Source organism: Scyliorhinus canicula, chromosome 1 (assembly GCF_902713615.1).
Source record: "Scyliorhinus canicula chromosome 1, sScyCan1.1, whole genome shotgun sequence".
Lineage (NCBI taxonomy): Eukaryota > Metazoa > Chordata > Chondrichthyes > Carcharhiniformes > Scyliorhinidae > Scyliorhinus > Scyliorhinus canicula.
The window spans coordinates 217,376,590-217,392,042 of record NC_052146.1 but is presented as its reverse complement, the minus strand read 5'-3'; the positions used below and the strand labels follow the sequence as shown (position 1 = coordinate 217,392,042).

At 45.7% G+C, this 15,453-nt stretch overlaps 1 protein-coding gene across 3 annotated transcripts in view; it reads right to left on the bottom strand.

Moving 5' to 3' along the window:
* Positions 1-15,453, bottom strand: part of vps54 (VPS54 subunit of GARP complex) — a 149,564-nt gene that overhangs the window by 103,198 nt on the left and 30,913 nt on the right. For all 3 annotated transcript variants that reach the window (XM_038807716.1, XM_038807738.1, XM_038807726.1), the window contains exons 4-6: positions 14,874-14,955; positions 2,398-2,432; positions 1,836-1,976 (exon numbers count right to left, since the gene is read on the bottom strand). In XM_038807716.1, the coding sequence (XP_038663644.1) occupies positions 1,836-1,976; positions 2,398-2,432; positions 14,874-14,955 (258 nt within the window). The remainder of the gene's footprint in view (positions 1-1,835; positions 1,977-2,397; positions 2,433-14,873; positions 14,956-15,453) is intronic.

Sequence of the window (15,453 nt, the reverse complement as noted above, 5' to 3'; positions counted from 1 at the left end):
TCGTGTGGGCGCGGAAGACCCCGAGAGTGAGGAGGGTATTCCTGGAGCGAAGATGGGAGGCAGGCGGTTTGGCGCTGCCCAACCTGTGTGGGTATTCCTGGGCTGCGAATGTGGCAATGATTCGCAGGTGGGTGATGGAGGGGGAGGGTGCCGCATGGAAGAGGTTGGAGGTGGCGTCCTGTGTGGGTACGAGTTTGGAGGCATTGGTGACGGCCCCGCATCCACTTCCCCCGGCAAGATATTGCACGAGTCCGGTAGTGGTGGCGTCCCTCAAAATTTGGGGACAGTGGAGGCGGCATAGGGGGGAAGTGAAGGCCTCAGTGTGGGCCCCGATACGGGGCAATCACCGGTTTGCACCAGGGAGAATGGATGGTGGGTTTTTGAGTTGGCATAGGGCAGGCATCAGGCGGATGGGGGACCTTTTCCTCGATGGGAAGTTTGCGACTTTAGAGGAGTTGGAGGGGAAGTGGGGCCTCCCCCCTGGGAATGCTTTCAGGTATATGCAGATTAGGGCGTTTGTTAAGCGGCAGGTGGCAGAGTTCCCGCTGCTGCTGCCTAGTGGGGTGCAGGATAGGGTGCTCTCGGGGACGTGGGTCGGTGAGGGTAGGATCTCGGCAATTTATCAGGTGATGCAGGAAGAGGAGGAGCTGAAAGCGAAGTGGGAGGAGGAGCTAGGGGAAGAGATTGACGATGGGACGTGGGCGGATGCCTTGGGGAGGGTGAACTCGTCCTCTTCTTGTGCACGGCTCAGCTTAATTCAGCTGAAGGTGCTGCATAGGGCGCACATGACTGGGGCCAGGATGAGCCGGTTCTTTGGTGGGGCAGGGGGGGAAAGAGAGAGAGAGAGAGAGAGAGAGAGAGAGAGAGAGAGAGAGAGAGAGAGAGAGAGAGGGGGGGGAAAGAGGACAGGTGAGGGAGGTGTTCGGGAGGCCCGGCGAACCACACCCACATGTTTTGGGCATGTCCGGCCTTGGAGAGGTTATGGAAGGGGGTGGCGGGGCTTTGTCCAGGGTGGTCGGTTCCAGGGTGGAGCCGAGCTGGGGGCTCGTGATCTTTGGGGTAGCACCTGAGCCGGGAGTGCAAGAGGCGAGAGAGGCTGGTACCCTGGCCGTTGCGTCTCTAGTAGCTCGGCGTAGGATTCTCTTACAGTGGAGGGACGCGAAGCCCCCGAACCCGGAGGCCTGGATCAATGACATGGCCGGGTTCATCAGGCTGGAAAAGGTTAAGTTTGCCCTGAGGGGGTCGGTACAAGGGTTCTTCCGGCGGTGGCAGCCTTTTCTCGATTTCCTGGCGGAGGGGTAGAGGGTGGTCAGTCTCAGCAGCAACCGGGGGGGATTTGTTAAGGGGGTTTGTTCTTGCGTCGGTGTGTTTGCTATTTTCTTCTTGTATTGTTATTAGTTATTAATTTATTGCTTTGTATTGGGGGGGGGGGGATTTCTTTTTCTGTTTAGTTTTACAGCTTGTTTACTTTAATTGTTGGGAGAAAATTTGTTGTTGAAAAATTTGAATAAAAACTATTTTTTTAAAAAGTCAATTGATCAGCTGTCTGCACTCAACGTATTATGTTCCAAGTTGAAATTATACAACAAATCCTTGAACCTGGTCACAAAAATGGGAGTGAGAGGGCATCATTTAAACCAGCTCTGTATAAAAGCGGCATGCTAATTTCACTATAATAAAAACGGAAGATACTCAATTGTTCAGACAGCATCTACGGAGAGAGAAGCAGAGCTAATGTTTCAGGTCAGTTGCCCTTTCAATTCTATTGAGTGGGCCATTTTCCACTGATGCGGACTTCCCAAAATTCTCAAAAAATGAGCTGTTGATTTGGATACCTTTTCTTGCAATAACCTTGATGACGCTCCATCACGAGCCCCCTTTCCACCAGCTCCATGCTGACCACTGAAATGTGACCAGGGCAAGACAGTAGAAAACGTTGGAGGATCTTCCAAAGCAAAATCTGACTTTAAAAATATCTGTGAAGTGAGAGGTAAAGGAAATAAAGAAGTCATTTGCAAAATATTCTCATCCAATAGTCCCTGTTTAAGTAACAAATAATAGATGGCTGTGAGGGGGCCATTGTGAGGGTACAAGTAAATTAATTGTTAGGTGACATTAAATAGCAACATAACTTGTGTTCCTTTTCCCTCCAAACTCAATACAGCTATATCGCTTATTTTTTAATAAAGCACTCTCTGTGCTGTCTATTTGTTGAGTAGTTGCTGTTTCAAAGTACTCGTGGCTAATTTAAATTTGATTTAATGATAGTAACATGATATCATTGTTAAAAGTTATTTTGAGGTAATAAAATGTGCATATGTAATGTATTGATCATGTCAGTTTCACCATATTAGTGGAGGAAAGGATGGGAGAGGGGTTATGATTATATTGTGTTACCTTAGGTACTTGATCCAAATCTGTTCTTGATCTGTCTGCAATGAAATGAATGCAGCTGCATTATACTAAAAATATATATTCAGGTGAATAATCACAAAAATAAAAATATTAAGTAGGGAGATAATATTCAAATAATGTAGATATTGACCACAATATAGTTAAGTATGTCACTCAAAAGTGCAAAGACAATTTACACATTCCTAGGTATATAGGACCAGGATGAGGCCATTCGTCCCATTGAGCCTGCTCCGCCATTTAAGTCGATCCTGGCTGATCATCTATCTTAACGCCACTTTCACAAACTATGTCCAAATCCCTTGATGTCATTGGTCTCCAGAGATCTATTGATTTCTGTCTTGAACATGCTTCATGATTGTACTCTTCTGGGTACAGTATTCAAAATTTCTACTTTTACGTGCACAATGAAGCTCTATTCTAGTCTATCTCTCAAAATAATGAGATTCTCGCTATTAGCAAAAAAAAAACATATACCTGAAGGTGAGACGGTGGTGCTGTGGTAACGTCACTGGATGTGTAATCCAGAGGCCCTGGCCAATGCTCTGACGACGTGGGTTCAAATAACACCACACCAAGGCAGCTGGTAGAATTTAAATTCAATGAATAAAACAATTTGAAATCTAGTCTCATTGACAATCACCATCATGGATTGTCGTATAAACCCACTTGGTTCACTAATGTCCTTCAGGGAAGGAAATCTGCAATCCTTACCTGGACTGGTCTACAGTGGCTCCAGACCCACAGCATTGGCTGAGCAAGTCACTCAGTTCAAGGGCAATTAGAGATGGGCTGAGAGGTGGCAGATGGAGTTTAATGCGGAAAAGTGTGAGGTGGTTCACTTTGGAAGGGAGTAACAGGAATGCAGAGTACTGGGCTAATGGCAAGATTCTTGGTAGTGTAGATGAACAGAGAGATCTCGGCATCCAGGTACATAAATCCCTGAAAGTTGTCAGCCAGGTTAATAGGGCTGTTAAGGAGGCATATGGTGTGCTAGCCTTTATCAGTAGGGGGATTGAGTTTCGGAGCCACAAGGTCATGCTGCAGCTGTACATAACTCTGGTGCGGTCGCTCCTGGAGTACTGCGTGCAGTTCTGGTCACCGCATTATAGGAAGGATGTGGAAGCTTTGGAAAGGGTTCAGAGGAGATTCACTAGGATGTTGCCTGGTATGGAGGGAAGGTCTTACGAGGAAAGGCTCAGGGACTTGAGGTTGTTTTCGTTAGAGAGGAGAAGGCTGAGAGGTGACTTAATAGAGACATATAAGATAGTCAGAGGGTTAGATAGGGTGGACAGTGAGAGTCTTTTTCCTCGGATAGTGATGACCAACACGAAGTAGCACAGTTATATTAGCTACCCTCCAATCTGTAGGAACCATTCCAGAGTCCAAGGAGTTTTGGAAAATGACCACCAATGAGTCCACTATTTCTAGGGCGACTTCCTTAGCACTCCGGGATGAAGATTATCAGGCCCTGGAGATTTGTCCGCCTTCAATCCCATTAATTTCCTCAAAACCATTTCTTTACTAATACTAATTTCCTTCAGTTCCTCACCAAAACATGTGGTTCTCAGAACCTCCGGTACATTATTCATGTCTTCCTTTGTGACGACAGAAGCAAAGTACGAATTTAGTTCCTCAGCCATTTCTTTGTTCGCTGTCATGGACTGTAAGGGACCTACATTAATTTTTTTATGAATCTTTTACTCTTTACATACCTATAGACATTTTTACAGTCAGTTTTTATATACAAAGAACAAAGAAAATGACAGCACAGGAACAGGCCCTTCGGCCCTCCCAGCCTGCGCCGATCCAGATCCTTTATCTAAACCTGTCTCCTATTTTCCAAGGTCTATTTCCCTCTGTTCCCGCCCGTTCATATACCTGTCCAGATGCATCTTAAATGATGCTATCGTGCCCGCCTCTACCACCTCCGCTGGTAAAGCATTCCAGGCACCCACCACCCTCTGCGTAAAAAACTTTCCACGCACATCTCCCTTAAACTTACCCTCTCTCACCTTGAAATCGTGACCCCTTGTAATTGACACCCCCACTCTTGGAAAAAGCTTGTTACTATCCACCCTGTCCATACCTCTCATAATTTTGTAGACCTCAATCAGGTCCCCCCTCAACCTCCGTCTTTCCATCGAGAACAATCCTAATCTACTCAACCTTTCTTCATAGCTAGCACCCTCCATACCAGGCAACATCCTGGTCAACCTCCTCGACACCCTCTCCAAAGCATCCACATCCTTCTGGTAATGTGGCGACCAGAACTGCACGGAGTATTCCAAATGTGGCCGAACCAAAGTCCTATACAACTGTAACATGACCTGCCGTCTCTTGTACTCAATACCCCTTCCGATGAAGGCAAGCATGCTGTATGCCTTCTTGACCACTCTATCCACCTACGTTGCCACCTTCACGGTACAATGGACCTGAATTCCCACCAGCTTACTTTCAAATTGTATTTTCCCCTTCTTAATCAATACCTTGGTCCGCCTTTGCTGAATCTTAAACTGTTCCCAATCCTCAGGTCTATTGTTTTTACTTGCTAATTTGTACGCCTCTTCTTTTAATCTGATACTACCTCTAGTATCCCTTATAAGCCATGGATTGGCCACAGTTCACTTTCTACACTTGCGCCAAATAGGAATAAACAACTTTTGGAGTTCACCCATTCGTTCCTCGAATGTCTGCCATTGCCTGTCCATTGTCCTTCATTTCAGTAATGTTTCCCAGTCCACAATTCCAGTGACGGCGATGTGCTAAGCAGTCGCACATCAGGTGGCTCTCCTCCAGAACACAATATAATAGGCACTTTTGGACGGAGTTAGCCCGAAAATACGGAATCATTCTACCCGTAAGGGAGAGTTAAGAAGAGCGAGGAGAGGACACGAAAAGTCGTTGGCGGATAGGATCAAGGAAAACCCTAAGGCTTTCTCTAGGTATATCAGGAACAAATGAATGACTAGAGTAAGATTAGGGCCAATCAAGGATAGTAGTGGAAAGTTGTGTGTGGAATCAGAGGAGATAGGGGAAGCGTTAAATGGATATTTTTCATCAGTGTTTACACTGGAGAAAGACAATGTTGTCGAGGAGAACACTCAGGTACAGTCGACCAGGCTAGATGGGATTGAGGTTCACAAGGAGGAGGTGTTAGCAATTTTGGAAAGTGTAGAAATAGATAAGTCCCATGGGCCAGATGGGATTTATCCTAGGATTCTCTGGGAAGCCAGGGAGGAGATTGCAGAGCCTTTGTCCTTGATCTTTATGTCGTCTTTGTCGACAGGAATAGTGCCGGAAGACTGGAGAATAGCAAATGTTGTCCCCTTGTTCAAGAAGGGGAGTAGAGACAACCCTGGTAATTATAGACCTGTGAGCCTTACTTCGGTTGTGGGTAAAATGTTGGAAAAGGTTATAAAAGATAGGGTTTATAATCATCTTGAAAAGAACAAGTTAATTAGCGATAGTCAACACGGTTTTGTGAAGGGTAGGTCATGCCTCACAAACCTTATTGAGTTTTTTGAGAAGGTGACCAAACAGATTGATGAGGGTAAAGCGGTTGATGTGGTGTATATGGATTTCAGCAAGGCATTTGATAAGGTTCCCCACGGTAGGCTATTGCAGAAAATACGGAAGTATGGGATTGAAGGTGATTTAGCGGTTTGGATCAGTAATTGGCTAGCTGAAAGAAGACAGAGGGTGGTGGTTGATGGCAAATGTTCATCCTGGAGTTCAGTTACTAGTGGTGTACCGCAAGGATCTGTTTTGGGGCCACTGCTGTTCGTCATTTTTATAAATGACCTGGAAGAGGGTGTGGAAGGATGGGTTAGTAAATTTGCAGATGACACGAAGGTCGGTGGAGTTGTGGATAGTGCTGAAGGATGTTATAGGATACAGAGGGACATAGATAAGCTGCAGAGCTGGGCTGAGAGGTGGCAGATGGAGTTTAATGCGGAAAAGTGTGAGGTGGTTCACTTTGGAAGGGGTAACAGGAATGCAGAGTACTGGGCTAATGGCAAGATTCTTGGTAGTGTAGATGAACAGAGAGATCTCGGCATCCAGGTACATAAATCCCTGAAAGTTGTCAGCCAGGTTAATAGGGCTGTTAAGGAGGCATATGGTGTGCTAGCCTTTATCAGTAGGGGGATTGAGTTTCGGAGCCACGAGGTCATGCTGCAGCTGTACAAAACTCTGGTGCGGCCGCTCCTGGAGTACTGCATACAGTTCTGGTCACCGCATTATAGGAAGGATGTGGAAGCTTTGGAAAGGGTTCAGAGGAGATTCACTAGGATGTTGCCTGGTATGGAGGGAAGGTCTTACGAGGAAAGGCTCAGGGACTTGAGGTTGTTTTCGTTAGAGAGGAGAAGGCTGAGAGGTGACTTAATAGAGACATATAAGATAGTCAGAGGGTTAGATAGGGTGGACAGTGAGAGTCTTTTTCCTCGGATGGTGATGACCAACACGAAGGGACATAGCTTTAAATTGAGGGATGGTAGATATAGGACAGATGTCAGAGGCAGTTTCTTTACTCAGAGTAGTAGGGGTGTGGAACGCCCTGCCTGCAACAGTAGTAGACTCGCCAACTTTAAGGGCATTTAAGTGGTCACTGGATAGACATATGGAGGAAAATGGAATAGTGTAGGTCAGATAGGCTTCAGATGGTTTCACAGGTCGGCGCAACATCGAGGGCCGAAGGGCCCGTACTGCACTGTAATGTTCTATGTAAACAGAAATGGAAGAGGAAAGGAGCAATATGCGAGCAGGTGGGAGCTCAAGAGGCCGCAGAGAAGATAGAAGTGGTGGAAAAGAACAGGAATAGCAAGTGAACGAAATGACAGACCAAGAAGGCGAGGGGTCCCCGGCCACCCCCAAGAGAGGGAGTCCGATGATCCGAACAAACGGGCCCCTCCCCAACCCAGAGATGGATGAAAGACATTCATGACTAAGAAATTGACCGCGATGAGGGAGGCAATCAAAGTGGAGATCCAGGTTGCGGTGGCACTGGTCGCCATGCAGACGGTGATCGATGGAATGGGGAAGCTGGAAGCTCAGGAGAAGATGATCCAGGAGCTTGAAAAGGCGTCAACTAACCAGTGCGACAAGGTAGTTGCTCTGGAGGCCAAAATAAAAAGGTTGGTGGCGACCCAGGGTAGCCTGAAGGGGAAAGTAGAGGATCAGGAGAATAGGTCTCGGCACCAAATCATCCGGATAGTGGGCCTGCCAAAGGGGATTGAGGGCAGAGGCCTGACAGACTATGAGGCCCAGATGCTGGGCAACTTGGTCGGAAGGGACAGCTTCCCCAAGGCCCCAGAGATCGACAGGGGACACAGGTCACTCCGACCGAAACCCAAGACCGGGGAGCAGCCAAGGTCGATAATCGGCAAACTACACAGATACCAGGATCAGGACAGTATCCTGCATTGGGCTCGGCAGCCAAAAGAGAGCAGCTGGGAAGGACACAGAATAAGGATGTACCAAGACACTGGGGAAGACCTGGAAAAGTGCAGGGCAGAGTTCAACCAAGCCAAATCGGTTCTGTACAAAAATAGAATAAAATTTGGGATGCTAGTCCCAGCCAGGCTCTGGGTGACATTCCAAAAGGGAGAACATTATTTTACTACTTCGACCGAGGTGGACAAATGACCTAGACAAAAATCAGACAAGTCAGCGATTAGGAATATGCAGAGTGAGAAAGGAGAAATAAGTGTAATTGACATGAACAAAGTTTGCGCAGGATTGCGTCGCTTTGAGCAAGAGCACCAGCTCACAGGGAGGAGGAAGGGGCGAGGGCAGCAGAGCACAGGAAAGGGGGAAGAGGATACAGAGAGAAGAGGAGACAGACTGGACGGCAATTGATTGGGCATGTCATCCCCCAGCGCAGAGAAGTATAATAAGAAAGAAAGGAATAAGGGTCTTAGATTGGCTTCAGTAGGTCAGGTTCAGGTTGAAGGAACAAAATGACACCATAAACTGCCACTTTGGAGGGTCCCTAAACAAAGAGAAACCCTGGTGCAGGGGCTCATCCACATGCATAGACACAGTTGGCGGCCATGTTGGGTGGCCCCTGGACAGAGGGAAACCCCGGAGCACAGGAATCCGGCCTCATGGGGAGAATGGTGACCGCAGCCACTTTGGATGGCCCCCTAACAAAGGGAAACCCCGGACTGCAGGGGCGCATCCACCAGGTAAGTATGGTTGATCATGCAGGAAGGGGGAGACAAAAACCACCCCACAGGGATCATCACCTGGAACATTAAGGGACTCAATAGCCCAGTGAAAAGATCCACAGTCTTCACCCATCTGAGAAGTTTGAAACCCAACATAATCTTCCTCCAAGAGACTCACCTGAGGGAGAAGGACCAACTGAGGGTAAGGAAGGGCTGGATGGGTCAGACCTACCATTCCTGCTACCGGACAAGGGCTAGGGGGGGTAGCTACTTTAATAAGCAAGAGGATGGTGTTTAGGGAGACAAAGACTGTTATGGACCCAGGGGGTCGGTACGTCAGAGTCACTGGTGTCCTGGATGGGGCACCAGTAGTCCTGGTAAATGTGTACGCGCCCAACTGGGACAACACGGATTTAATAAAGAAGACCATGGTGTAAATTCCCAACATAGATACACACCGACTGATCATGCGTAACTGCGTAAAAGACCCATTGATAGACCGATCAAATCCCAGAATGGCGAAATGACAGGCATGGCTGGGGAACTGGGAATGTTTACTAATTTCCCTGCAAGCAAATAAATTGACAAGATCAACAGACAACAACGTAATTCCCAGAGGCTGAAGTCCAGGATAACGATTGAGATGTGAGGCTGTTATCAGGATACAAACTTCTCCACTTGTGCATGAAAAAAAGCAGAAATCAAGAATAAAGCAGGATCAAAGATGGTGAGCATTCTTCAGGATCTTCCAAGGATTCTAATGATCAAAGCATGAACCCTCATTACTTCCAACATGCCACCTCGCCCGAACCCAGGCAGCCAACAACCCAGCCTCTAGGAGGGGGGTGGGATAACCCAGTTATGTTCAGTTCACCTGGTGAAGCATCGTTTCGGCTTACTTTTGGATTATTGTGCAGTTGCAATCAAGTCTGCAACTTCAGAGGGCAGTACGGTGGCGCAATGGTTAGCATTGCTGCCTCACGGCACTGAGGATCCAGGTTCGATCCTGGTTCTGGGTCACTGTCCGTGTGGAGTTTGCACATTCTCCCCAAGTTTGCGCGGGTTTCGTCCACACAACCCAAAGATGGGCAGGTCAGGTGGACTGGCCACGTTAAATTGCCCCTTAATTTAGGGCAGCACGGTAGCATGGTGGTTAGCATAAATGCTTCACAGCTCCAGGGTCCCAAGTTCGATTCCCGGCTGGGTCACTGTCTGTGCGGAGTCTGCACGTCCTCCCAGTGTGTGCGTGGGTTTCCTCCGGGTGCTCCGGTTTCCTCCCACAGTCCAAAGATGTGCGGGTTAGGTGGATTGGCCATGCTAAATTGCCCATAGTGTCCTAAAAGTAAGGTTAAGGGGTGGGGGGTTGTTGGGTTACGGGTATAGGGTGGATACGTGGGTTTGAGTAGGGTGATCATGGCTCGGCACAACATCGAGGGCCGAAGGGCCTGTTCTGTGCTGTACTGTTCTATGTTCTATGTAATTGGAAAAAATGAATTGGGTACTCTAAATTTATTTTTAACATTAAAAAATTTTTTTTTTTTTTTTTTTTAAGTCTGCAACTTTAGGAGTGATCCGCAAACCCTCGCATTCTGATATCTTAGCTGGATCAATGTCCTCAACGTTAGGCGTTGCTTCTTCACCTTGTGTTTTAGCCTCAATTGGTGGCTCATTCTCATCTGATATATGGTTTGTCTTTCATTGCAGAACTGCGCACAGGTGTGTCCATCTGCTCTTCTTGCACATCTTTTGGTGGAGTGGTCTCAAGTATTGGGGGTCCACTGCAGGAACCATTCAGTCGGCATGGGACGATTGATCATACGTCTCTGGAGCCAGCTTTGCCAAAATGGGGATTATTTCTTCAGTTATCACACTGTTCACAGCAGTTGAGTTGCTCTCATCGGATGTATCTGCTGCTGCAATCTCATTCTGCACATGCCACCGTAAAGCTTTCACACTTATCGCTGTCCTGCGCAGATTGGGTGCTACTTGTGACCTCATCACTACTGCCAAATAAACTGAATAGACGTTCATAGTCTTCCACTTCTGGCTTATCATCTGATTTTTCACTGGCCTGATCGTAATTATCATCCTCGCAATCATTATCATCGTAATGATCATCATTGTAAATATAATCGTTATCTTCTTCTCCTGTGAAGTATAACACTGCTCGTGGAATTGTGTGTTCATGCAAGAAGTGACCAATTTCCAAGTCAGCAGCGAGCCTGGCTGCAGAACCTTCATCCAGCTCTCCACGCTCTGGAACGTCAGGAGAACTAAAAAAATTGAAGAAAGAATCATTTGGTACAGTTTTTGTAGTTCTACCAGTGACCCCACCCTTTTGCTTCTACTTCATAGTAATGGTTTTCACTGTGACGTTTCTTTCTTTCTTCCACGATCTGGCACCCTGTGCAGCCCATGATTTGAAAGATGAAAAAGTCTGACCCATCAGGCTGCGACTGGTATGTTTTTGTCAGTACTTCGTTTGTGAAATACTCATTTGGCTCAAACTTGAACTCAGTATAAAGGTGTCCAGGATCTGAAAACTTTAAGTTTACATCTTGTAGATACGGGAGGATAAACTCACCATGCTCCTGTATCATGCCAGAGCAAATCCTCACTGTTAACCAGAATTCTGGAGTTCCCTTTGGATCCTTCATCTGGTTTGTCTTCCCCCACTTTAACTTTTCCTTGTATCTCATTGGATAACTGCACCAAGCTGCAAGTCACAACGTTCCTCTGTCGCAGCACCGTCTGGAATGTACAGCCGCTCAACTAAATTCAGGGCCTCACACGCATCCGCACCCATGATGGACTCGCATTCCGTGTCTACAATGGAAAATGGTATTATGTGACTGCTGTTTTGTATCCATGCTTCAAGTTCACATGCTCCCAGCATCGCAATCTCATTCCTAATGTAGTCTTTCAGTAGTCTCGTTTGATTGACAACTTTCGGTTTAACTCGCAGCCTGTTCAAATCGAACAAACAGAAGGTTGGCCGTCGCCCCCACATCGAGTTTGCATTTGATCAATGTGGCATTCAGCATCACTGGAATTGTCCACCTGTCTTTGATGGTATCAGCATCATCATCACTATTGCTGCAATTGGTCAGTAAGACTTCTTCACTCTGCATATTCAGACTCATCGTATCCTTAGTTGAAATCAGATCAATGAAAAACAGGTCTTCCAATGGACATCTCTTCAATCATATTGACTGATCCTGTTTGGTTCACAGCTGGACATGAAAAACATTGCTTCACAAAATAATTTGTTCGGCCACATTTGGGACACACCTTCCCAAACGCCGGACATTGTTGTGGCCCATGTGGATTGCCACATCGCTGGCATAAAATGGCGGATCCGGTCGGCCGCTTAAAATGGCTGCCCGCACCGAGACCACGTTTTTATTCATCTGTGTTACAGTGCTGATGGTGCTGGCACCTTCTTCCAGATTGGCGCCAAAATGTTTCAGGTTGAGCGTACTGATCTGCTGTACAGCTAGCTCACTCGCATGACAAATCTTTATAGTGGTTTCTAATTGAAGCTCTTCTTCCCTCAATAGCCTCTCACGCACCTTATCATTTGATATCCCGAAAACTATCTGATTGCAGATCATCGATGACTTTAAAGGACTTAAATTGCACGACTGCGCCTTCAGCCGCAAGTCAGTTAAAAAGCTATCAAGAGATTTGCCTGCTTTTTGGATACGCATACGAAATATATAATGTACAAACATTTTGTTTTTCTTCAGAGAGCAATGCAAAAGTGCTTTATTACTTCATCAAAACTCTTGCTGCCCTCTTCGCTGCCGAACGCGAAGGTTTTGTAAATTTCTATTGCTTGAGGACCTGCTGCCGTGAACAGCAACGTAATACGCCTCTCGTCAGGCTGTGCCTGCAGGTCAAGGGCTGCAACATAGTCTGAATTGCTGCTTGAAAACACGCCAAGTTTCGTCTACATTACCGATGACTGGTGGAGTGCCTTCAAACCATCCATCTCTAACTTCACCATCTTCCTTTGCGTTGAATTCCAGTTGTCCATCGTGCATCAAGTAAGCAGAAGAATTTTCTTTACTCTTTCTTCAGCCTGTTGCACCCAGTTTTCTCTGTTGTTATCTTTAATTGTTCAACACTCTTGGTACCATGTGTTATGTCCGTAGTACAGGTGCATACATAACATCTAGTTCTTAACTAGTCGAATGATTTATGAGAAACATGTGGAAAGATAACTAACAAACTATGATACAAACAGTAACAAAATAATTTAAATCAGTGAATTCTCCCAGAGCTACGCTTAGTGCGACTATCCTTTTGTATAACTTCCTACAAACTGTCGAGTGTATGGTAGATCTCTATCGCCACCAGTTGGTTGGAATTCGCATCACTGACTATATGCAAAACTGCACAGGGATATCACCACAGACCCGGCCGGCTCAGCCATCGGCAACCCCTCTCGGCCAATATAAGGAACAGGACAACATTGGACCAGGGGTTGGAAGACCAACCCAACCCTAGGATTAAATGTGCTCCTTTGATCCACTAAGGGCAGCGTTCTCTCCGTTACAGGAATCTCCTCGTGCGCCTCCAAAAAAAAAACAGCTCGCAACTCTTGAAATTGACTCTGAGGACGACCTGCACCGCAGAGCCAAGACAACATGATGACCAGCAGCCATCATTTGCCGGAACACGCCTCACCATAGGGGCAGGAAATCGCCCAAAAGTAGCTGCACTAGGAATGAGAAAGTTCCACCCAACTCCTTCCAGCTGCCATAAATCAACAAAGATTTAAGCATATTGTCTTGAGTTAATAGTGAGTTAATATTGACCAGCAAATCTCAGAACATAGTAAAAATTATGTATGCCATGAAAACACAAAAGAAATGTGCAAACGGATTTTATAAAAATTAATTAAAAGAACAACAAAGCTGGAGCTCGTGGAAACGCAGCAGCTCCCACGCTTATATCACGTGACCCGGATACTATGTAATAACCTAACCAATTTAAAGCACTGAACTTCAGCTGTTGCGATGGTACATGAAGATGCTATTTTTGTTAAATATTTTTAAAATGCATCAGTTTCTCACATGCACTTGTACAATAATCACCTGAAAAAGACAAGAACTAGTAAGACGTTATAATCAACAAGTTTGAAATTGATCTCTATAGTTAACATTCATTGTCTTTTAGCCAATATAAACAACTGCCCATTTTAAACATGGCCATTACAAGGGGTGTGGGAAAGGTGGTTATAACCGCATTAGATGACTATCACGGAGGTTTAAACATACAAGCAAATCAAGGTCAAAGGGAACAGTGGGGGCAAGTTAAATGAATGTAATGCTTATCTAATATAAATCTTGGGGGACCAATAGTTCAAAGGGAACAAGAAATATCATGAAAGCAGCACTAACTGAAACTTAATTTCAGGCAAACAAGACAAAGAGAAACAAATGGTTTAGCACAGGGCTAAAGAGCTGGCTTTTAAAGCAGACCAAGGCAGGCCAGCAGCACGGTTCAATTCCCGTACCAGCCTCCCCGAACAGGCGCTGAAATGTGGCGATTAGGGGCTTTTCACAGTAACTTCATTTTGAAGCCTACTTGTGACAAGCGATTTTCATTTGATTCCATATGTTTGAAAGGGAAGTGAGAGAAATACAAGTCAACTGGTGGCCTTAAGTATATTTGATGCAGGATACTTAATAGAGGAGAAATCTGGTTTAATAGAAAGGTTTAATGCCATAATTGGGAGGGGATGGAAATAAAGACAATAGATCAGACAACAGCTGAAACAGATCAAATAGTAACTGGGATTGCACAAATATAATGCAGAAAAATTGAAAACAGCAGACCAGTTGAAAGGACCCAATTTGCATTCTTATTTTAAATAAGCCTGCCTGTTCTCAACTGCCAGGTGTAGCACAGGCAGGCAGCTGTCTGAGATTTTAACAAAAGATTAGCCTGTGTCAGGAATGAACAAAACATTTCTCCAGATTTTGCCTTTCTTCAATTTTCAAACATAGGCTGACTTTTCAAATAATTTACACATGGCCTGCGTAATATGAAATCAGGATGCCTCAAGTTTTGAAAAATCATTACAATGTGATTTTTTACAAAACTGCAGATTTTCTGAAAACAATTTCCAACCACTGGACTAACACAGATGGCAACTCAAATCTCTTATTTCTACAGTTCATTGGTAACTACCAGAAATAGCGAGTTTACAGCTATCAAAAGCAAATGTCCTGATTGTTTTTTCAAATATTTGCCGAAGAAATCTAATGGACATGTTCTTACCATGGCTGTGTACAACAGGTGCTTGGTCTAGTCCATCCTTAAGTGGGCATGTTTTCTTGCACTTCTCATGAATCTTCTGTCGCTAGGAATGAGAATCACATTAAATGAGATGAACCGATTCCAAGAATCAATGCTCAAAGCTTAAAATATTAAAAGGATGGAAATCAGTACATTCAGTTGGTTTCTTTTTAATTTTAGAGTACCCAATTCATTTTTTCAATTAAGGGGCAATTCACCGTGGCTAATCCACCTACTCTGCACATCTTTTTGGGTTGTGGGGGTGAGACCCACGCACACTCAGGAAGAATGTGCAAACTCCATACAGACAATGACCCAGGGCCGGGATTCGAACCCGGGTCCTGCTGCCCCTGTTTTTCTAGTTTAAGAGTGAAATTGCAGGGCAGCACAGTGGTTAGCACTGCTACCTCACAGTGCCACGGTCCCAGGTTCGATCCCGGCTCTGGGTTACTGTCTGTGTGGAGTTTGCACATTCTCCCTGTGTTTGCGTGGGTTTCACCACCACAACCCAAAGATGTGCAGGGTAAAGGTGGATTAGCCATGCTAAATTGCCCCTTAATTG